Source organism: Lynx canadensis, chromosome A3 (genome assembly GCF_007474595.2).
Source record: "Lynx canadensis isolate LIC74 chromosome A3, mLynCan4.pri.v2, whole genome shotgun sequence".
Lineage (NCBI taxonomy): Eukaryota > Metazoa > Chordata > Mammalia > Carnivora > Felidae > Lynx > Lynx canadensis.
The window spans coordinates 80,117,863-80,143,408 of NC_044305.1; the positions used below are offsets into that span (position 1 = coordinate 80,117,863).

At 35.3% G+C, this 25,546-nt stretch overlaps 1 protein-coding gene across 1 annotated transcript in view; it reads left to right on the forward strand.

The window, feature by feature from the left end:
* The window catches only part of EHBP1 (EH domain binding protein 1), a 337,775-nt gene that overhangs the window by 73,083 nt on the left and 239,146 nt on the right, over positions 1 to 25,546 (forward strand). The window contains 2 exon segments of the mRNA XM_030310685.1: positions 3,873 to 3,968; positions 10,727 to 10,780. Of these exon segments, the coding sequence (XP_030166545.1) occupies positions 3,873 to 3,968; positions 10,727 to 10,780 (150 nt within the window).

Genomic DNA, 25,546 nt, shown 5'->3' on the forward strand with positions numbered 1-25,546 from the left:
TCAGTTGAGCATCCAACTTTGGTTCAGGTCATGATCTCGTGGTTTCTGGGTTCAAGCCCTGCATCGGGCTCTGCACTGACAGCTTAAAGCCTGGAGCCTGCTTCCAATTCTGTGTCTCCCTCTCTCTGTCTGCCCCTTCCCAGCTTGTGCGCTCTCTCTCTCTCTCTCTCTCTTTCTCTCTCAAAAATAAATAAACATTAAAAAAATGGGGCACCTGGGTGGCTCAGTCGGTTAAGCATCTGCCTTTGGCTCAGGTCATGATCTCACAGTTCGTGAGTTTGAGCCCTGCATCGGGCTCTGTGCTGACAGCTCAGAGCCTGGAGCCTGTACGGATTCTGTGTCTCCATCTCTCTCTGCCCCTCCCCCACTTGCTCAGGTGCGTGCTCTCTCTCTCTCAAAAGTAAATAAACATTAAAAAATTAAAAAAAAAAGAATTTTACAAATACTGTATCTTTGCTGCTGTGGCTAATAAGAAAAGTTCAGTTATTATACTCTTTTTATGTTTTTATTCTGTGGGGAGGCTATGAAAATATAATGATGGTGAGTTTGGAAAGACCAGAGGAATAGTCTGACCTACTATCACAGTACGTAAGAATTAGAATTGTCATAAATCTTCAAGATTAACTGTGTAGAGTATGTAGAGTGGAGTTTTGATTAAGGATTATCTAAGGTAGGCAGAAATTTACTTTTCAAAATGGAGATTCTTGACTTTGTGAAGTTTTTGTTCTAGAATTGTCAATAGGCATATTTCCATAAATAGAGGAATAGAAGAATCTCTAGAGATATTCTTTAATCAGTAGAACTCCGCTTTTTGCTGTTGGGTATAGTGTGCTAACTCTGTGTGGTCAGTATCTACTTCCCTTTCCTTCCCTGAAGTTTTATGATTGGACGGCAATGGAGAGAGAATAGAGGGAGAATTACTAACAATTTATGAGTTGAAGTGGGGAGATGCTGCTAAACCTATCTTATGCTGGTATCTTAACTAACAAAATATGATAAGATTTGAATGGACATAAGTTTCCATGATCTTGATCCTTTCTCACTTCCATTTTGTGGGTTCAAATCCAACTTCTGCCACTTACTTGCTGTGTGATCTTGGGCAAGTCCGTGTCTCATTTTCCTCATCTGTTAAATTTGTTCCTTGTCACACACCTGCAGTCATATCCTCTAGCTTCTTTCTTGTTATCATGAAAGAATTATCTATGCTTCTGGCAAAGGTCAATCTGTCTCTTTTTCCTACTGTTAAGGACATGACTCTAGTAATTTTCTCTTTTGCATCATTCAGTTTTCCCTCTTAACTGGATATTTACCATCAGCATTAAAATATTTTTATTAAAAAAATTCTCTCTGCCATTATTTTACCACTAAAGGCAGACTAGTTTTCTCTTTCTCTTACAGCAAAAATCTCAGAGGAATTGAGTGTACTTGATATCTTTACTTTCTTTTTTCTTATTCTTTGTTGAACCCTTTCCAATCCAGTCAGGCATTTGCTCTCATCATTCCACTGAAATGGCTCTTGTGAAGTCAGAATTGGCTTCTGCTTTCTTAAATCCGATGGTTATTTTTCAGGTCTCATTCTGTCTAACCTATCACCAAGATTTGGCACAGATTGTCTCCCACTCCATGAAACATTTTCTTCACTGGACTTTCAGGATACCACACACCTCTGGTTTTCCTTCCGCTGTACCAACCCTCTTTTGCTGATTCCTCCTCACTTCCTGGACCTGTTAATGTTATGCTTCAAGGTTCAGTTCTTGAACATTTATATTCTCTATCTGTACTCTGTCCCTTGGGATCATATCCACTCTTAAGCTTTAAGTATCACCTATGTATGGTAATGATTCCCAGATTTATTACTCTAGGCAAATATATCCAGCTGCCTGTTTGAAGATCTACACTTGAATATATAATATGCACCTTAGATTTAATGTGTATAAAACAGAGTTCCCAATCTTACTTTCCAAACCTGCTCTTCTTGCAGTCTTGTTTTGTATCTGTTAATAGCAATTCTCTTCTTCTAGTTGCTCAAGGGCAAAATCCTTGGAATCAGCCTTGGTTACTTTCTTTCTCTCATGTAGTCTACAGATCTTGTTGTTTCTGTCTTGAAAATATAAAGAAAAAAATATATCCAGAATCTGACCACTTTACCACTTTTCTACCACTTGAAGCCAAATCACCATCACCTCTCCCCAGGATTATTGCAATAGCTTCTACTTGGTCTTCCTGTTTCCTCTCTTATGTCTAGAGCCTATTCTTGCTATATTAGTGAAGTGTGTCCTTTAAAACATAACTTAGAGCATCATGCCTTTGCTTAAAAACCTTCAGTGGCTTTCCATTTCACTTGAATTATAAAGAAGTCAAAAGTCTTTGTAATGGCCTCTCAGAGCCTTATATGACTGGACCCTCCTTATTTCTCCAGCCTGGTATCCAACTTTGCTCCAACCACATTGGCTGTGTTGTTATCTGACTGACCTTTCCAGTTGCTGTTCCATCTCCTTAGAAGTCTCATCCCATGTATCTATGTATCTGATTCCTTTACCTCTGTCAGGCCTTCTCTCAAGTGTCTCCTTCTCAATGATGCCTTCTCTGACTATCCTGTTGACATTTGTTACTTTCTCTTGCTTCCCCTCTAGCCTTCTTTCTTCCATTTTTTTTCTCCATAGCACTTCCTCTATCTAACATACTGTATATCTTACTTAATTATTTTGTTTGTCTGCTTCTTTCTAGTATATCGTTAACTCCACTAAAGCAGATTTTTTTTTTTTTTAACTACTCCAGTGCCTGGACAGTGCTTGGCAGATAGAATCAATTGTATGTGTGAATCAGTGAGTGAGTCAGTGAATGAATGAATGAATGAATGAATGAATAGTAGCTACCTCATAGGGTTCTTATGCTAATTAAATGAGTTAAACATAAGTAAATTTCAAACTTGGACTGACACTTAGAAAGTACTCCATAGTGTTAGCTTTCATTATCACTTTCATGGAGTGTCCTGCAGCTCATAGAAAAGAAAACGGAGATGTCTTGGCATACCTAATCTTCCATCAGCTTTGACTGGAAATGCCACCACAAAGAAAGAACTATAGTGATGACTTCCAAATTTTGGGAGGTCCTTAGAGAACCACAGTAAGCCAGATTGACAAGGAAAAAGAATCTTTAAAATTACAAGTGCTAGAAATATTAACTCTATAAAAACTGTTTTCTTCTTTACTTGTCCCAAATAAACATTACAGTTTAATGGGAAATGAACTTAAATGCAAAGTATGCACTTTGTTTCTCCTTTTAAAGAATGAATTTGCCTTTAAGTTCCTAGATCAAAAAATATATTTTTTTAATGTTTATTTATTTTTGAGAGAGAGAGAGAGAACAAATAGAGGAGGGGCAGAGAGAGACGGGTACACAGATCCGAAGCAGGCTCCAGGCTCTGAGCTGTCAGCACAGAGCCTGACACGGGGCTTGAACTCACAAACCGTGAGATCATGACCTGAGCTGAAGTTGGACGCTTAACTGACTGAGCCACCCAGGTGCCCCGATCACAAAATAATTTTTAAAATATTTCTCCTAAAAAATTTTTATCCAATCACGAACAGTAGCTTTTGAAAATATGAGACACCTCATTTTTGCATATTCTTGCATGTGATGGTGGGAGGGAGAGAGTGAAATTTTGGTTACAGATAGTAATCTATAGCTATCATGTGATAGAACTGTCATGGCCCAACTTTAATGCTTGAAAAATCTAACTTGATTAATCTTTTTTGTTTCAAGGAGACTACAGATCTAATAGATAAACAGTGTCAATAAATTTTTGTAAATTATTAACATTGCATTTCCTGTACTTCATATTAAAGCCATTATTTTAACTATTCTGGTAGGCTCATAGCTGGCAACCTGGAATAAAAAATCCATACCGTGGTGTTGTAGTGTGGCCTGTTCCTGAAAACATTGAAATCACTGTGACACTTTTTAAGGTAAGTTCCATTTTTATAATTTATGCAACTTATTATTTTATAATCATGGTTCTAAATGACAGAATATTTCAGTATTCATTGTTCTATATATTTGGGTCCAACCTGATTCCTTAATATGCATTGTTTTTGTGGATATAGCAGTTTATATCAGTGCAAGTTCATCAGGGTATTTCATGGTCTATGAAATCAGAATAATTTGGGAGTCCTTTTCAACTTGTTAACAATTTTGAGATGAGTTGAAGTATTTCTCTTACTATTTCCTATATTCTACCCACAGGACACTTAAAAAAAAGTTTTTTTTAATGTTTCTTTTTGAGAGAGAAAGAGAGACAGAGCATGAGGAGGGGAAGGGCAGAGAAAGAGGGAGACACAAAATCAAAGCAGTCTCCAGGCTCTGAGCTGTGAGCACAGCCCAAAGCGGGGTACAAACTCATGAACTAAACCATGAGATCGTGATCTGAGCCAAAGTGGGATGCTTAACCGCCTGGGCCAGCCAGGCGCCCTACCCATAGGAAACTTTAAAGTGCTTTATCGTAGAAAGTGAGATTTGTGGAATTCTTTAGTCCTGAGCCTCATTTTGTTAGCCCTATTTGACTAATCAGAAGATATGTTTTAAAATTAGTATTCAATAAGTATTTTAGGGGCACCTGGGTGGCTCCGTCGGTTAAGCACCAGACTTCTGCTCAGGTCATGATCTCACAGCTTGTGGGTTCGATCCCTGCGTCAGGCTCTGTCCTGACATCTCAGAGCCTGGAGCCTGCTTCAGATTCTGTGTCTACTTCTCTCTCTGCCCCTCCCCTGCTTGCGCACTCTCTCTCTCTCAGAAATAAACATTAAAAATTTTTTTTTAAAAACAAGTATTTTATTAATGTTAATGTAAGAAGAGAAATTTTAAATTGATATTTGATAAATATCTTAATGACATTAATATTTTGCAAGTACTGTAGCTTAAAAGCAAGATTCTGGTTGTAAATTCAAAGGACAGATCCAAAAACATAGCTGTGTGTATAACTACCTGCCTGTTATACATACATGTTTTTTTTCTTGAAAGTCTTCCATATTTCTTGAAACATTACAAAGTAGTCCTCACTGAGTTCCCATTAGGCACTAGAATGTTTACTTTCCTAACTCCTTACCTGCTTCCCAAAAATGGTGGGGAAAAGTTTCATTTTAGCCTTTTTCAAAGTGGTAAAATTAGAAAACAATGCTTAATTTCTTCTTTGAATCATTCCGGTTGTGTTGAAGTTACTTTTGCTGGACAGAAGGAAGAAAGACATCTCATTGAGCATAATTGAATAATGTAAAGTTTGTGAAAATCCACTAAATATTTAAGGACATGAAATTTAAGTAGAGAAACATTATATGGCTTAGCGTGAAATCAGTGTGTAAAAAAGTCCTTTTAATTTTGTGATCTAATTTATTAATACATTTATTCAGGAACTACTGCAGAGATCAGTAAAACAGAAGAGTGTGATGAATGTTAATATACTAACTCATGAATGGAATACTACTTTTAAATGCCCTGTATTTCATAGATATCTATTTTACAAAAGATTTTTAACACTTTATGTTTTATAGTTTTGATATTACTGTTATTGACGTTATAACATTGCTCAATCATGCTTGTCATATATACACATACTTAATTTGCCCAGAGAGAAATAAGGGGTGAGATAGTCACTACTCTTCCTTTTTTCAAGGAGATTCAGGACTATCTGATAGTCCTTTAGTCAGCTGTACTAAAAGCCTGTTATTAAACTCCCTTTATCCATATATCTCTTACTGGAATGATACAGTAAGCTTGGTAGGTAGCAGCAAGACCTTTGGAACATTTCCTATCATTCTCACACAGCAACCCCAACCAAGGTTGTATAATTATCCCTTTTGTACTGATAAGGAAACTGAGACTAAAGAACATGACTTGCTAAGTGACAGTGATTTAGCCCTTCTTCTTTCCTTCACATTGTACATCCTATTCTGTAATAAAAAAAAAAAATTGCTATGAATATAGATTACAACAGCAAGATCTCCGACATGCTTGAGGAAGACTTTTAAGTAATTTTTTGAATATTTTGATTTGATTTGCTGTTTATACTGGGAAAGAAAACGAATGGACATAGTTTTACAACTTGAAAAAAATGATGATAGAGAGTTAAGGGGCTAGAATAGGGCTGATAAATAATTGACAGCCATGTGTTTGGGAAAAGGATGTGTACTAGCTGAGTGATTCTGAGTTGAAAGTGGCTGTTGAAATGGGTACTTGGAGGATTAAGAGATAAGTGTTGTTTTCAAGTACCGATGAGAATGTTCAGCATATCCTTATCACTGAACTTTTATGACTTTGAGTTTTAGTCTTTTGGAAGAAGAACTAATATCCATTTCTCCCCAGTTTGTTGTAGTAAACATTTTTGGTTAATTGTGATATTGAGGCAAACTTGCAACCATTTTAAATATTAAAACAATATTTTCAGTGGAGGCTTTTATCTCCCCAACTCCCCCTCTCTCCAGATTTCTAACAGAAGGGCAGAAAGATAAAACAACTTTTTATCCCTACAGTGTAATTTTTGGATCTTGCTTTTGAACAGCATTTAAAATATTCAAGTGGAAAACTTTTTCATATTTTCCTCTCTTTTACTTGTATTAAAGTCTCATAACTCATTTAATCTTGAAATTTGCAAGTGGGAAAGGACTGCTCTGAACCTTTTTGTCCTAAGTGTGGTTGGTATCCACAGAAGTGTGCTCATAGACAAAATGCTTTTACAAAAAGTTGTATGTTTCATTTTCCTACAACTTGACCAGATACTAATTTTTTCACTCTGCATGTTTGTTTTTGAAATTTGAATTAGATTGAAAATAGCTGTTTCTAGTAAATGGAAAAAAAAAAAAAACCTTTTAGGGTTTTGAAAAAAAAAATGGTTCTTTGAGCCATTTTCAGTTTTTCTCTTTACTGCAGCGGTAAGGTAGGAGATTCTAGAGGGTAGAAAGTAGGATACAGAGAAGACTTAATTGATACATGCTAGAAGCAGTTTTCATTACAGATGTTTTTGTCTGATCAATAATATAAATAGTTAATTGTGTGTATATATGCCATTTTAAAATGGCCTGCAAATGAACATTACTTTTGCTCTTTCATGTCTTTTTACTGACTTTGACCTATCAAACGTGTCCCTTGGTCCCACTGAAACTATTCTTTCAAAAATTTTTTTTTCAACGTTTATTTATTTTTCGGACAGAGAGAGACAGAGCATGAACGGGGGAGGGGCAGAGAGAGAGGGAGACACAGAATCGGAAACAGGCTCCAGGCTCCGAGCCATCAGCCCAGAGCCTGACGCGGGGCTCGAACTCCCGGACCGCGAGATCGTGACCTGGCTGAAGTCGGACGCCTAACCGACTGCGCCACCCAGGCGCCCCGAAACTATTCTTTTAGGAGTAATACGTTGCCTGTGTTTTTAAAACATGTTTCATCTGGGGTGCCTGGGTGGCTCAGTTGGCTAATCATCTGGCTTCGGCTCAGGTCATGATCTCACAGTTCATGAGTTTGAGCCCTGTATCAGGTCTCTGCTGTCAGCACAGAGCCAGCTTCAGATCCTCCATCCCTGTCTCTCTCTACCGCTCCCCTGTGCTTTCTCTCTCTCCCTCAAAAATAAATAAACATTAAAAAAAAAAGTTTCATCTCCTTTGAGAATTAATGTATGTCATATATAAGGCAGTGTTCAGTATTTGTCAAATTATAAGATATAGTCGTTAATTCATTCCTCAAATATTCTTGAGAGCCTGCTGTGTGCCTGGTACTTTTCTAGGTCCTGGGGACAAAGTAATAAAACTGAACCAACAACATAACTAAAAGTCAGACAGACCTGGATCGTAACATAGTTTTAACACTTACTGGTTGTTCACTGTGGGATGGGACATCTTTGAGGTCTCAGTTTTCTGTTCTTTTAAATGGTAATAAAAATACTATGCATTTCATAAGTTGCTGTGATGATGAAAACACTTAGCACAATAACTGGGGCAGAGTGTGTGCTTAGTAAATATTTATTGTTATTAATTATATTAGCTGTGCTGAAACTCTGCTGTGTTCCTCAACAAAATGGGGGGGAAGGAGGGCAGGCAGCAAGGGTGGTAAGATGTCTCTTTCCTCTGCATTGTGATATACTTTATTACTTGGTCTCTAAAGTAGCACTGTTTATGACCTAAATCACTCATGGAAAAGTTCCTTCAGCCTTTATTTACGGCATTCTCTCTCCATAAACCTAGTTTGTGGACAGGGCCAAACTGAGGAAACAAATATCAGGTAGAATTTTCTACCTGTCTTTCTCTTCTAGCCTTTCCTACCTCCGCTCTGCCCAGCACCACAAAAGAAACTCCTTTTTGACAGATTTTTTATCCCATTTGTGTGAATTTACTCATAGAACTAATTGCCTCAGTACAGCTCAGAATTAGCCAGCCACCATGCTTTAATGTGAAAAATAAGTAAACAGACATAAAGAACTAACTAAGGAGTTTGGAATTTATCCCATAGGTGGTGGGTGTCATTAAAGAAATCTGAGTGGGTACCAACACGGTCAGAACTGTGGTTTGGGAGAATAATCTGTGTATAAGATTGATTGGAGGGCAGAAAGACTGAATGTCGTAGTCACTTTTATCTTGAAATAGCTCAGGCACAAAATGATAAGAACCAAAACTCAGCTGTGGCAGTAGAAGCAAAAGATTATTAATAGACTAAAGTGTAATCAATCATGAATAAGATGCTTCCCTATGAGAAGCATGTGGGACCTAAACCCCATTAAAGGAATAGCAGAGCCCATTTTCCATGTATGTGTACTCCCTCATTCTTAGAGTGGAATGTTGAGCCCAAAGCCTGCTGTTTTTAAATATTCTCTCATCCTCAATACCTCCATCCCCGTGCCTTCTCTAATATGTGGAGTTGAATCTGAATAAGTAAATGCACATAGATGTGACCCCACTACTTTTCTTTTATGTCTTATACTCCATTGCTTTTGCCTTTACTTATTCAAATATCTGTGGAAATCTGTACTATCCCACCTAGCATACATGCCTTCTTTCTCATAAAACTTTCCTATGTATTCCTGTAAGTGATGTGTTATTTTCTTTTTATTTATTTTTTCTTTCTTTTTTTCTTTTTTAATTTACATCCAAGTTAGTTAGCAAATAGTTCAACAATCATTTCAGGAGCAGATTCCTTAATGCCCCTTACCCATTTAGCCCATTCCCCCTCCCATAACCCCTCCAGTAACCCTCTGTTGTCCTCCATATTTAAGAGTCTCTTACGTTTTGTCCTCCTCCCTGTTCTTATATTATTTTTGCTTCCCTTCCCTTATGTTCATCTGCTTTGTATCTCAAAGCCCTTATATGAGTGAAGTCATATGATACTTGTCTTTCTCTCCTGACTAATTTCGCTTAGCATAATACCCTCGAGTTCTATCCACGTTGTTGTGAATGGCAAGATTTCATTCTTTTTGATTGCTGAGTAATACTCCATTGTATATATGTATAACTGATGTGTTGTTTTCTAACCTGTGGCGAAACCATGTATTTCTTTTACCATATTTATTTAGATTAGTTGTGTTTGTCTTCAGAGGCAAGGACAACAGTGTTTGAGTCCATTTTCACATCTACAATTTCTTATATAATAAGTAACCATTAAGTATTTGTCAAGTAAATACTTGCAAAAGTGTGCTTTTTTTTTTTTTTTTTTTTTTTTTTTTTTTTTTTTTTTTTTAAGTTGCATTTGGTTGGAGGCTTCATTATCCTTTCTCAGGTTTCTGAGGCATTTTCAAGGTTGATGGGAGGGGAGGAGGAATGAAGGTATCAATAGCCATGCCAATTTGCCATTTTGTGTAGATTGTAAAGTCTCTTGTGCTTTGAAATTCCAGATGTTTACATAACCTCTTCAGAAGAAAACCTTGTCTCAAATGGTACTTTTAGTTTAAAATATACGAGTATAAAAACAGGATGAGGACTTTTATATGAGCATTTTATATCTTTTTTTTTTTTTTGAAGTTTATTTATTTTGGGAGAAAGAGAACGTGGGCATGCAGGGAGAAGGAGAGAGGGAGAGAGAATCCCAAACAGGCTCCGCCCCATCAGAATGGGGCTCTGTCCCGCTAACTCTTGAGATCATGACCTGAGCTAAAATCAAGAGTCCCATGCTTAACCGACTGAACCACCCAGGCATCCCAAGCATTTTATATCTTAGTAAAGTGCTTCTTAATAGTTCATTAAATTATCGGGCGCCTGGGTGGCGCAGTCGGTTGGGCGTCCGACTTCAGCCAGGTCACGATCTCGCGGTCCGTGAGTTTGAGCCCCGCGTCGGGCTCTGGGCTGATGGCTCAGAGCCTGGAGCCTGTTTCCGATTCTGTGTCTCCCTCTCTCTCTGCCCCTCCCCCGTTCATGCTCTGTCTCTCTCTGTCCCAAAAATAAATAAACGTTGAAAAAAAAAATTAAAAAAAAAAATAGTTCATTAAATTATCACTCTCTCTGGTCAGGTTTCTTTTTTCAGTAGTGCAATGATGGAAGATAATTACATGCATCAACGTAAGTAAAATAGAGAATTTTTCAATATAAAATAATGATTTAGATGTAGAGAAATTATGGAAGTTTCTAAGAGTAGGCTCTTCTGCTTCTCCCTTTTTAACAGTTGGTAAAAGGTAAAAGCACGGCCATTTGTATGTTCTTGGTTGGATTGAATGGTTTAAAGAAATCTATTTCAACTTTATATTTTGCTTTTGTTACAGGATCCTCATGCAGAGGAATTTGAAGATAAAGAGTGGACATTTGTCATAGAAAATGTAAGCTAATGGCAGATTTCATCACCTTTCACGTTGTTGACTGTATACATTGTTAAAGTACACTAGCATTTTGGTGGTAGAAGAAATGTTACTTTATTAAAATTAATAGCGATTTGTAGATTTTAGAATTTCTTTAATGAAATGATTGCCAGTAGCAGAATTATTTTTAAGAAGGTCTTTTGTTACAATTATAAAAGTAAAAATACTCTACTGAATTATGAGTATACTTTGTATTAGTTTGGGGGTTAAAGGAAAGACCAGGTCTTACTCATCTTTTTTTCTGTTCAGCATCTAGCATGGTGCTTCTCACAAAGCAAATGCTTTTTTAAACATTTGTTGAACAAAATCATAAATGCCCTTTGACATCTTTAAAAATAAAGTACATGCTTTAGCGCTTTAGGTTGAGAGATTTTAGACTGGTGCTTTAATAATCATCTTCAGTTAGTATACAGACTGTGGAATCCCGCATGACTAGCGGGTGTATAATAGGTGTTCAGCAAATATTTTCAAATGGGGATTAGGGAAGGTAGGCAATGAAAATAGAGTGAATTAAGAATGTGGGGTCTGGAGTCAGACCTAATTTTAAGCCCTAACTTGTCTCTTCTACTTATAAGCTGTGTGATTGTGGTAAGTTTCTTAATTTTTCAGCCACAAATTTATAGGGTTCTTGTGAAGATTAAATGATTTCAGTGAATATTAGCTGTTACCACTGTTACCATCATGATCACCATTAAAGTTCTAAAATATATTTATAACAGATTTATAGCATGCTTTGACTCCTTCCAGAGTCAGTGTATCGCCTGACTTCATTGTATATCTCAGTGATGAAAGGAATACTATACTGGCTGGGCCATTTTTAGCCCAGGGGAGCTGGGAAGCTTGGGAAGATCAGGTCCAAACATGGTAGGGAGAGTTCTGATGGCTGGATATCACGCCAATGTAATTGTGTTAAATGTTCACACATGTTAACAATTCTGTCCTTTCTGTAGGATAGATTTGAACATTGTGCTTGGAGTAGTCATTGAAGGTTTTAAATTCAAACAAACTGAGACTTCTTGAAATTGGTTACAGCTTTAAAAGCTAACTTTCTTTCTCATATAAAAGCTTCTCCCTCATGGATGGTCTTTTAGTTTTCAGCACTCATGACTCAATTATAGATCTGTAATCGCTTTATTAACTTGATGTGTTAAAGAGTTAGCCAATTAAATTTGAGTCATAATTGATGGTAAAAACAATGTTTGTTTAGAAAATCTTAATTACTCTTAAGATAGAGCCATGCCAGTTCTAAATTTCTGAAGAACTTACTTTAAAGTAGCCCATTGAAAGGTGCATAAGCCTATTTTTATAGCAGGCATAAACAGAGTTTATTAACTGAATACTGTAAGGTGTGAGAAAGTTTAAAAATAGCCTTGGGACTCTGTATAAACCTTTTCCTAGGTTACAGCTCCCCTCAGTGGTAAATGATGAAATTGATTCTCGTCTGGAGAAACATTTGTATTCCTGTAGCAGTAACATGTTACAGTGTATTCTGCCCCATGTTTTAAATGTGCTTCCCCTTTACAATTTCAAAGGACTGAAGTCTCTCTTTTTCTCTTGTAAAATCTGGGGTTTTGTTTGAAAGTCTGTTGGTAAAACGTTCTAACACTGAAAAGGCATGCTCTTTGAATGGGATATTAATGGATCGCCTTCCACTTTGTTTTATAACCCCACAGCCAATAAAAAGTTTAGTTTTTGTTTAATATATCTCAATAAAACAGAGAATTATCCAAAATATATTACCATAACATTTATTGGGCACTTACTGTATACTGGATACTGTATAGAATGTTTTGTACACATTATCTCATTTACTCATACAGTAACCCTGTGAATCAGATATTAATAACATTATTTTTATGAATAAAGCAAATGAGACTTAGGAAAGCTAAGTAACTTGCTTAAGTTGTACAGTTATGATGTTAGAATTTTATCTGGTCTTGTCATTCTCTATGACCTATGCAATAACTACCTCCCTTAGTGATAAAAACAGAAAGAAATACTGAAATTGTAGAGTCATAGAGAAGTTTTAATCAGCCTTTCATAGTGATAAACCTGTGAGGTACATATGTATTATATTAGTAAAGGTAGTTTTTAATTATTGTACATATTCCATCTAAAAGTTATTGACTACCGCTAGACATTACAAAACAGAATTCCAGAATTTATCAGTCCTCAGAATTCTGAATATTTTTTTCCCAAAGCAACTTTCTTGCTTCTTTGTGTAAATTAAGGTAATGCTGTCTTCATTTTGCTGGTTCTTTTGTTTCTGGTCACAGAAAAGATTTCCCAGTTTTTTTCTGACATTTCTTCTTTAGATCAGAAAGCTACTTACACATAGGTCAAAACTTTAGAGGTGATTTTACTGCTGCTAGCTTTGTGACCTTGTACAAGTTATTTAATCTTTTACAGTCTCAATGTATGTAGGTATAAAATGATGGCATTAATATCTACTCTATAGGTTACTGAAAATTAGAAATAATGTATAGAAAGCATCTAGTTCAGTAAGGGATAGTTATTTTTATAATTTTCTTTCTAGAGGACATGGAAAAATGTGAAAGAAAGGAAGCTAGATTTCCAAACTTATAGTTGCAGGATTTTAGTCTTTCTGTTCCTTTATACCACTTATGCTTCTCAGTGGTTCTAGACTTATCTCAAGAAATGAGAACACAACTTGAAAATATCTCACTTGGATTAAACTTAAACATACTTGTATCTTTTGAAAGGTTTCAGCTTTTGATTTAGGACATCCTCCCCTTATAAATGTAATCCAAGATTAGGAACCAGTTTGTTTTCTGAAATTAAACAAGTGTTGGTGATTTATTAATATCTACCCCTGGCCAGACAGTCTGTGTTTGTGTTTATCTAATCACAATATGAGTATATGAAAATATTTCAAAAACAAATATAAACGAGTTTTAAATTATCCTTTATTTTGGATTATTCACAGTCCATTTCCATATTATTAGTGCAGATCATCAAGAATGGATATCACAAAGCAACATGTTTCTTTTTTTCATCTACCATAATATAATAATGTTTGTTCACCCGGGCACTTGACATTGTGGCTTTTATTTTAATGTGAAGCCATAATAGTTATATTTAGAAAACAATTGTTTTTTCCTTCCTGGTTTTAAGGTATCCAACTAAAATCAGAACCAGTATATTTGTGAATTATACCTATAAGTCTTGTTTTGAAACTTAAAAATTTTTATTCTTTAAAAAGAATCTTTTGATTTTTGAATGAATTCAAAATGCATATTGATGAAAAACATCAAGCTAGGTTGAATTCATTCATTCAGTCATCATTTTGCAAACATTTGATGTGCATTTTCTGTATGCCCAGAATTTTGTTAATATTGAAGCTACAAAGTCAATTAAGACATGTAGAATTTCAGGGGTGCCTGGGTGACTCAGTTGGCCAAGTGTCCGACTCTGGCTCAGGTCCCCTGCATTGGGCTCTCTGCCGTCAGTGCTGAACCGGCTTCGAATTCTCTGCCCCTCCTCTGCTTGTGTGTATGCTCTCTCTCTCAAAAATAAATAAACATTTAAAAAATATTGAAAAAAAAGACATGTAGAATTTCCTTGATTCTGAGATGCATGTTATTCCCCCACATTTAACTTCTCTGAAATTAGATCATCTTAAGTTTTTGATGTCCTGCAATTATAATTAGTTGTGTTTTTTTTTTCTTAGTGCTGTATAAAATGATGGTACATCATTTAAAAATGAGTGGAGACTTATATTTGATGGTGTGAAGTATCCTGTCCTTCTGAAATTTATAAACTATTAAGGGTGTCATATAATTAAAGAACGAAATGCAAGAAAAATAGGTCTTTAGGAGACTATAAAGGAGGGCAGCATCAGGGAAGAGTTCCTGGAGGAAGTGTCTGCCCAGTGTAGTTTAAAAAATAAAAAAAAAAAGGAGTTATGCAACAAAAAGGCACTCCAAGCAGAAAAAAAGAAGGATCAGGTGAGGGCAATAGAGACAATGGTGAGTTTAGAGTAGTTTCTGTTCTTGATGACATAATCGAGAGGAAGAGCTTTTTTGCTTTTTTTACCCCAAAATAAAAAACAAAAAATAAACCACCCAAAACAAAACATGAAGTACCCACTAATGATCAATAGACACTTATTTATTTATTTATTTATTTATTTATTTATTTATTTATTTATTTATTTTTACCACTAACCCAGTAAATTTAGCAATAGGCATGTGATGATTCACTTGAGATGTTGTGTCCTCCTTAGGGATGAAGAGAGTATTGTAATGTGTTTTCATGAGGCCACCTATTCAGTCTTTCCCGCTGTTTTTACCTGTGACCAATGAGATGGGCAGTTTGGCCATCTCGTTGCCCTTTTTATTGCCATTTATGTGATATTACCTCCAGAAGCCATTTAAATGGATTAGATGCGATATTAATTATGTTAATTCCAAGACAGTACTATAGATCCTTTGCTTTGTTTCTTTTATTGGATTATATTGAAGAAGATTGGTTGTACAACCAAACTCAACTGACAAGATTATACCACGAATAGAGATGATGTAATAGCTCAAACAATACAAGGTAAACAATTTAAAATCACAGAGTTTCTGACCTTATTAAATTTAAGTTTGAATCCTCCTCTGAAATCTACTCAGTCTCTTGATCTCACAGAATTGTAGTCTGATAAATTACCTCTGCTTTTTCTTTCAGAGGAAAAATAATATATAAATGCCTCTTATTTCCTCTAATCATTTTCTTCTGTGTCATCTCAGCCAAAGGATCTCATTCCAATGGTTGGGTAAAGACTGGCTAGTTTTTACAGGAACTATAGCTTGCAGTTTCTTCCATTTAAACTGGTATGGCTTCTTCAGTAACTCCACACTGGGATTATCTTTTTAGCCCCAAGAAACTCATAAATACTACTTTTCCAAAGTCCCAAAGGGTGAATAGTACATATAAGAATACCACAACCCACATATCAAAAAAATTAGAAACATCTCCTCCCACATGTAACCAATACAACAATTTATAATCTTAAGTACCAATTAGAGATGGCCTAGCTTTTTTAGGGTAGGAAGTTTGCTCTAGTATAGTCCTACTTATAGCCTGCCTATTAATACTCTACCCCACAAAAATGTGACCCAGTTAACTTTCTTGAACCTAATCAGTCCCTGTTGACCTTCCTTCTACATGGAAGTGACACTAGGTAGGTGGGGAAGACGTTCAAACTTCCACTAGGAACAACTCCATTTTTTGTTCTTCTGTTAACCCAATAACTAGAGAGTGGTTAGTCAGTAATGCCCATATATCTGTATTTGTTAGTATTGTATACTAATTATATACATCCAATTTAAAAAATCTCAACTTAAATTTTTAAAATTATTTCAAACATATACAATAGTAGTAGGAATAATATGATGCATCTTTATGTACCCATCTCTCAGCCTCAGTAATTGTCAGTATTTTGCCAAATTTATTTCATTGGTCCATCCACTTTTCTATTTTTTATTTTTACCAGATAATTTGAAGTACATCTTAGATATTGTATCATTCCTTCTGTTAATGATGAAGGCCGCTTTTGAATATCATTGGTTTAGAAACTTGCTAAAAGATACTGGCATGCCAGGAAAGGTGATCTATCTACAAATGGAAAATAAAATTCTTTTTTGTAAACTTCCTTTTAGATGAGCTTTCTGATCTGGTAGGCCTATGGTTCAAAATGATTTTGTACTTGAAAAGTGATACTATTTTTTTCTGTTTCCACATAGAAAAAAATTTAACTTATATTAGAAGCAACAGAGCTTCCTTCCCCCCTGAACCCCCCAACCTCTTAGAATTAAACTCCTGGATTTGGGATAGGAAACTCATAGTGTACACAGGTTTTCCTGGGTTTCTCTAATGTCACCTTGTTGTCATATATGATTATGTGAATAGTAGCTGACTGGCTATGTGAATAAGATAGGGTATTCTAGACATAGCTAGTAGTTAAATGAAGTTTTGTCAGCTAGCTCACTCTCATTTTGGTCCAATTTCAGAGAAAGTCCGTATATATTCCTTTTTTTCCTATTTTTTCTTTTAATACTACATATTTAATGTGCCATTCTAGTTCAGAAATCTTTCAGATTGTGCTTCTGGAGGAAAATCTTTATCTTTTATTCCCAAGTGACCCATTGGCTTCAAAGAAAATTGTGGAAAAATGTTGGTTTCATTTAAAAGAGAAATATGCCTGGGGCACCTGAGTGGCTCTGTGGTATAATGACTGACTCTTGATTTCAGCTCAGGTCATGATTTCATGGTTTGTGGATTTGAGCCCCTCCTCTGGGTCTGCACTGACAGCTTGGAACCTGCTTGGGATTCTCTCTTTCCCCCTTTCTCTCTGCCCCTCCCTTGCTGGTGAACTCTCTCCTTTTCTCTCTCAAAATAAATAAACTTAAAAAAATGTTAAAAAAAAAAAGTATGCTCAAGAATGATTATGCGTGCTTTGAGCCTGTCAGAATCCTCAAAATCATAAGATTCTTGTGTAACTCTATTTGCTTAAATATTTCCTTAGTTTTCCATTTTCATCTTGCCTAATGCCTTTAATTTTTTATCAATTATTTGTCAATTCTATTAGAGCATATTAATTAGAAGAAACCAAGTTTCCATCTTCAGATTCTACATTCTAAAATTCTTGACACAGAAGGGACCACAAATGGATTAAAATCTAAAGTCAACTGTACTGTATTTATCTATGTGTAATGCAAGAAGTCCTGTGTTAAAAATGTAAATAAACTACTGCATGTTAAATAATTTATTTCATATTGTAGTTTACTTAGTGAAATGTTCTAGCTAACAAACTTAAGGAAAAGTTTTATTTTACAGCCACAAAGTACTGTTTTTATACTGTCACGGTGCATATGCTATTGGGTAGTCTTTTTGGTTGGATTTCCTGATTATTATCATAATGTATTATGTGGAAATTCATCTTTATCAATGTTAATCATACTTTACGGATGAAGTAGAGCAATAATATAAAATTTTACTAGATTAAAGTCTTAATGCTTAAAATTGCTTATTTATTCACTAAGTTGATTAAGTGGATACTATGTGGCAGATATTTGCTAGTTATTGAGCATGTAATAGTGGAAAAGATGTGGCCCCTGACTCCAGGTACCCTACCGTTTAGGGGGAGATGAACAGGCAGCCACTAAGATAGGAATAAGTATAGGGCATTGCAAGTGCACATATAGAACATACCAACCCCAGTTTTGGTGGGTTAGAGGAAGCTTTCTAATGAAAGTAATATATAAATTGAAACCTAAAAGATACGTGTCCCTCTCTCTTTCTGCCCTTACCCCGCTTGCTCTTTGTCTCTGTCTCTCTCATTCAAAAATAAAAACATTTAAAAAAAAAATTAAGTACTCCTGATAGCTGCAGGGAATTTGGAAAGTGCTTCAGGTGGCTGGGTTACCTTGAGCAGAGACAAGAGAGATTATGGCTCCTTTGTGGAACTGCATACAGTTCAGGAGATTACTTTCTAGAATATTTAATTTTAAAAATATTGGTTAGGGGCTCCTGGCTGACTTAATTGGTAGAGCATGTGACTCTTGGTTTCAGAGTCATGAGTTCAAGCCCCAGGTTGGGCGTAGAATTTACTTTAAAAAAATATTGGTTGATTCTTCTAGGGCTATAGTAATTTATAACCACTTAGTTGAGTTTCATTATAATTAAGAAATTAAAGAATTGACTATATAGTTGCTGTGGACCTACAAAATTACATGGTTCACGTGGTGGGTAATAGTGGTAAAGAAGTGTTGATGTTTTTAGTTTTAAATTAGCATTTGCTGCCCTAAAATCATCCATGCCATTTTTTTAACAATGCAGACACCTGGGCCCCAACTTGGACCTACTGAATCAGAATTCTGATGCAGAAAGGAGACGGCTTTGAGAATATTGGGGTCACCCACTTTTTTTTTCCAAATTAAAGATTTGGAAAATAGGAGTGGGTGAGTGTATAAAACAGTACTTTATACATTATGAAATATATCTCATTAGGAAAATAATTTTATGTCCTCATACTTAGACCGATTAAAAAGATGATACTTTACCAGAATTATTACACTTTACTTTTGTTTCTAAAATTACTTTGTTACACAAATGTGATATATTAAAGATCTTCCTTTACTTGCCTCTTAAAATAAAATTAAGCTATTTCAGTTGATCATTTATAACTTCATAAATAATATTTGGTAAGTTTTGTTAAAGAATACAAACTGTTTTCAAATAAATACTTCTTTTAATCCCTAAGAAATCTCTCTAAAGTGGACATTATTATAATTTCTCTGACTTGGTGAGGTTAAATGACTAGCTCAAGAACACACAGAAAACCTCTTAGCTTGGTCTCAAATGCAAGTCTTTAGACTCTCAAGCCCCATCCATTTTACCCATGCATTTATTCACTAATTCACTCATCAAACGTTTATTGTCCTAGGCACTGGGTGTAGAGCCTAGCTGCACTAATTAATTACTATGGAGGATACATGGGAATATCTCTGCTCAGATACTAAAATCTGGCTTGAGAAATAAACACATGAAACAAGAATAAATGAAGTATAGTATGCTAAATGTGTAATGATGGCTGAAAAGTACTATAGAAGTTAGAGGTAAATGAGTTAATATGTACTGAAATTATCAAGAACATTTTAAGAGCTGTTTGCCAAACATGGCTCTGTTTATCCTTAGAGTTGTGTGGCAGTTTCTTGCTGTGTTGTAAATCCTCTTCTTTAACATGTACTTCAAGGTATTTTTATAATGAAATCTCCACAGAATCATTTCAGAAATAGGGAAAAGTCATACGAATTTTGAAGATGAAACATGAGTTCAAAGAAGTGTCCTATTTTGATTGAGCTGCTTCTAGTCCTGAGTCCTAGTCCTTGGAGATACGCATCTTCTTGACTGTTGAGGATAACTAAAAGGAAAAGTTGGAGCAGCATTGGATGCTGAAAGCAAGGCTTTGGACACAGGCCTGGATTTGAATCATGAATCACACTTGCTAGCTGTAAATTTGGACTTCATACATATTTCTCCTTTCAGAACCTCTGTTTTCTCATCCATAAAACAGAGATATTTTACAAAATGATACCTTGGACTAGAGATATTAAAAGCATAAAAAGCATCTAGCACATTACTTGAAAAACAGAATTCAATACATGCTAATAATAAATGGCACAGAAACGTTACAAATGAGAGGAAAATAATAAACTTGGAAGGGAAACGAGGGAATAAGGAAATTACTTAGTTAACTGATTAGGTTAAAAAGGATCTGGTCAGGGGTGCCTGGGCAGCTCTGTTGGTTGAGCATCCAACTCTTGATTTCAGCTCACATCAAATGATCAGTTTCCATGATCCCACGGTCATGGGATTGAGCCTTGCATTGGGCTCCACACTGGGCGTGGAACCTGCTTAAGATATCTCTCTCTCTGTCTCTCTCTTTTTCTCTCCCCCCACCCCGCCCCTCGCCCCTGTGCTCTCGCGTGCGCGTGCGCACACGCTCTATGTAAAAAAAAAGAAAAAAGAAAAAAAAAACGAAAAAAGAAAAAAAAGGGATCAGGTCATGGAAACTCTTGAATACCAGATTTGGAATTGAATATGCTTGACCAAAGATCATTTATAAGCACAATGTTTCAGAAAGGATGTATATTATCCAACCATTCGGGTTTGTGAAATCATCCTTTCCTCATTAGGCAGGCAATAGCCTTCACTGGTAACAGCACTGCCAGCTTACTATCATAAGCAAGCAAGGGCTCTTAAAGACCTTAAATTTTGGGATTCTTAGAGGTTCTTGCATGGATGGACTTCAGAGGATTGAGATCTTTTAATATCTTTCTTTAATAGGTAAAATTTTGTAAATGAAGTTCCACCTTTTTAAAAAATCAGATTTTCAGTGAAATCTCTGCCCAGAACATTTTAAGGAACACTGAGTGTTTTTACAATTTTTGGTAAATAGTTGAGTGACATATAGAAGCAGGAAAACCACTTCTCAGGTGGATAACCTATTTTGTCACTTTGTAACGTTAGGTAGTAGCCACCCTTGTGTCTTACTTTCTTTAATCTTGTACGCTTTTTGCAGACAGTAAATGGAGGGTACTAGCATAAAGACCAAATAACATTATTGAGTAATATTTAAAAGTTTAAATTTGTTAGAGTTTTAATTAATGTATATACATTTCATCAAATGACCTTAACACTGAAGGAAGTAGAGCAGTAGCATATTTTTGCATTGTAATAGACATTTCTGTTTAAAACTGGTAATAGAATAGAAAGCATCTTAGTGAATGATTACTGTATCTCTAATGACTGTATGTTTTTGGAGATGATCATAAGGGGACTTAAAAGGAGAGTTCTGGGAACTAAGGAAGATACCAAAGCCTTGTGTATTTCAGTTTCTATAAAGTAAAAAATAGTCTAAACTTGATAGTGAATGAATTTGATGGCATATAATTTGTCTAGTTATTGAGTTATAGTGGGAAACTGCAGTCTGTCTTCTAAATTGCTAGAGCTATGTAGTATCTTCTTTGCTAGTTACCTTCAGATACCTTCCCTATAGATGAGTGAGAAAGAGAGCCATAGTTACTTTCAGTTCTTTTTTTTTTTTTTTTTTTTTTTTGCCAGTTGGAGGGAGGAAACTGATAAACAAGATAGCCATCAAAACAAACCTTTAATACTTCATTACAGATATTTAAAACCAGCAGTGTATTTGAACAATTTTTTACATGTTAATTCATAGAAATTTAGCAGTTAAAAGATGCTAGTGTGTAGAAGATGTTATGAGTTTGCATGAGGTCTTTTTTCTCCCTGAAGAAAAATAGTAGAACAGAGACTTGGTAATTGCTTTACAGTAGGGTTCTAATGCCACTCTAGACTCTTAGTAGAAAAGTATTTAAGATTTTTTCAATTTGCTACTTTCACTATCTCTATATTCTCTCAGGAATATGTAAATAAAACTTCCTTAGTCTAAAATTGAATGGATTTTTGGCATTCCTAGTTTTCTGCCACACTAACCATCTTGAAAGACTGGTTAATATGTTGGAGACGTCCTACATAGTTCTTTGCTCAAAGACAACCATGAAGTGAATTATAAAAACAAACAAAAACTATTAAAATTTTAAGTTAAATTGGGGCACCTGACTGGCTCAGTTGGTAGAGTATGCAACTCTTGATCTTAGGGTTGTGGGTTCGAGCCACACTTGGGTGTAGAGATTACTTAAAAAAAAATCTTAAAAATAATTTTAAGTTAAATTATTTCTTTGTATAGAAATGGAACTTTGCATTATATAATTAGATATAGGTGCATTTGTACTGATAGAAAAGCAATGGAATATTTTCATGAATTATAGCCTATTAAAATGGAATTGCTGACATTATAAGAGAAGTGTGTATCTGATTGGGAAACAAAATTTGCATGTGCAATTCAGATCCAGTGTAGAAAGTTATCAGCTTGAGAATACAAAACTGTCTTGGTACTTTAATACCTTTAATATCTCCAGAAAATAAGTAAGATTTTCACAACTCTGTGAATAATGTATTGTCTTACCCATTTTTTTCTATTTTAATACCTAACTTGTCTTTAAAATTTTATTCTGTGATTCTTTTTTGTTTATGACATTCATTAATCTCTCCATATCATTAAACTAATGAGGCATATTTACCTAGTATATCTCTCTGCTCTACCATAAATTGGGTATAATAATTGACTGTTATCAGCATTGTGACTTCTAGACACTGATGAAATAGTGTCTTTTAATAACAATCTTATGCTTAATGATACGATAAAACAGTGTTCTGATAAATACGGTACTTTAAAATAATTCAATGCTCGAAGAATATTCTTTGCCTTAAGATAGATTTGTTTTTAAGTTTTAAAAATTTCTTTATTTTTTTTTAAGTTTATTTGTTTATTTTGAGAGAGGGAGAGAGTGACAGAGTATGCCCATGTGTGCAAGTGAGTGAGGGAGAGTCAGAGACAGAGGGAGAGAGAGAATTCCAAGCAGGCTCTGTGCTGTCAGTGCGGAGCCCAACACGGGACTTGATCTTACGAACCCATGAGATCATGAACTGAACTGAAATCAAGAGTCAGGTGCTCAACTGACTGAGCCACCCAGGCAGCCCAGCTGATACTTTCATTACTAGGAAACCAGTAAAGGGAAGATATTTCTCAAGTTGTATGATAGTAACAGAATCAAGGGTAGGGACTCCTTGTTTCCTAAATCTTAGGAGCCCTATGTACATTACTGTGCTCTTGAAATCATAAAGATCATAGACAACAATAATAATGAAGACATCTATATTTTATTATCTGTCCAAGTTGCTTCTTATGTACTTTAAATAAGAGAGCTAGCTGTATACAGTATATCCTTAGACTATTTGTAGCTGGTAGCCAGCTCCTCCAGAGGAGGAGCAGTCTCTCATTATTTCCCTGAATAACTTTTTTCCTGGAGCTATTTACCTTAAGATTCTGGCAGTCTGAATTGTCTTGTGGCATTTATTAATTATTTCAGCTAAATCATTAGAATAAATTAGACTGAAAGGAAAATTATTTATTGAATGTATTAAGTATATTTGTTGAATGGCTTAATAGAAAGTTCTCTCTCTCTCTCTCTCTCTCTCTGTATGTGTGTGTGTGTATATATACACACACACACACACACACACACACACTATACACACACACACACACACACACACACACACACACACACAAAAATTCTTTTCTCTGTATATAACTATCTCTAACAAAGGAAGCACAGAGCTGTCCTTTGGAGGGGGAGAGGGATGTGAGGTAGGAAAACAATACTCTATTGAGACTTTTCTTTAGCCAGAATTGTTTCATATCACTTTTTTTTGCTTTCCTTTTTATTTCCTCTTTTTGTTCTTAACTAATGACTTTGATTATATGATACTTGAATCATTGCATTCTTTTGAAGATAGAGTCAATCTGGAAATAAATAAATCTGAGTAAAATAAATTTGAAGAATTTCTTCTTCCTCATTAAACTGGAGGAAAAGTTTAGAAAAGTAGTCAAATGACATGAACTGGATTAGATCACTAGATATCATAGGTTTATTTACATTATATTTATACATATTAAACCTTTTTAGCCAGGGGCGCCTGGGTGGCGCAGTCGGTTAAGCGTCCGACTTCAGCCAGGTCACGATCTCGCGGTCTGGGAATTTGAGCCCCACGTCGGGCTCTGGGCTGATGGCTCAGAGCCTGGAGCCTGTTTCTGATTCTGTGTCTCCCTCTCTCTCTGCCCCTCCCCCGTTCATGCTCTGTCTCTCTCTGTCCCAAAAATAAATAAACGTTGAAAAAAAAAAAAAGATTAAAAAAAAAAAAAACCTTTTTAGCCAAAGCAAGCAATAATATATGCCTTCCTACTTCTTCTAGTCTAGATTTTCCAAAATTCCTTTTCTATTGGCTTTTTTTTTTCAAAACATGCACAATGCGTGGTAACTGTAGTTAATAACACTATATTGTATATTTGAAAGTTGCTAAGAGAGTAGATCTTAAAAGTTCTGATCACAAGAAAAATTTGTAAATAATGTGTGGTAATGAATATTAACAGATTTACTGTGGTAGTCATTTTGTAATACATACATATATCAAATCATCATGTTGTACACCTCAAACCAATACAATGTTATATATCAGTTATATCTCATTAAAAAAAAAAAGCCAACAACCAAGGATGAGTTAGATTAAACTCTTTGTAAAAGAGACCATTATTGTTCTACTTAATTGGGGCATAGAATGATTGTTTTTTAAACTTCCATTATACTATGTGCTACAAAATTGGTTATGCCTTTACTTCCTAGACTTCAGAGGTATGAATAAGACAAAGTTTTGGTTCTCAAGTTGTTCTCAGTTTAGTTAGGGAGGCAGATCTATGAGCAAGTGATGAGACTACAGTGGTAATGCTAGAAAAGTGGCTTGTGGAAGGTCCATTTAGGGTGTCAAGGAGCTGTTGCATATATCAGGGGCATGGGAATACTTCAGAGAGGAGTTGACTTGAGCTATAGCTTGAAAGACTAAAAAGTTTACCTACCAGATAGAGTTGTGTGAGAAGGATGGGGTCTGCGGAATAGCCTTGCTAAAGGCACAGTGATAAAATTGCTAGAGCTTCATTTGCAAAGTAAGGAGAGCAGAAGAGGTTGAAACTAGTGAGATGAGCAAGGGGCAGATTGTGCCTGGCCTTGTATGCTAAATGAAAATATTTGAACTTTATCCTAGAAGTCATGGGTCCCAAACTTGTCTATCAGAATTGTCTGTGAGTATAGTAAAACTTACAGATTGGCTTAGATCCTGCATGATTCTGATTCATGATTCTAGTAAGCTATCAATAGCCATGGAAAAGTTTTAAGTTTTAAGCAGAGAGGTAAAATGATTAGAGTTGTATTTTGAAAGATCAGTTTCTCAGCAACAAAAGGAAAAAACACATAAAAAATAGTGAAATATAAAAACAAATTAATGTTTTATACACCCTGGGAAAAAGAATTTTTAGCAAGGTACAAAACCTTAAAGCATCCCTTTCTTTAATTTTATAGTTTTTTTTTTTTTTACTGTGGAATAGCTCAGAAGGTCCCTTCTGTCTTAAATAATAGAATTGATAACTGAACAAGGAAATGTAATTTGTATTATAAAATTCTTGCTTTAATAAAAATTCCTTATATAGTGAATTTAAAAAATCAGTTTCTATCTTTCAAACTTTCA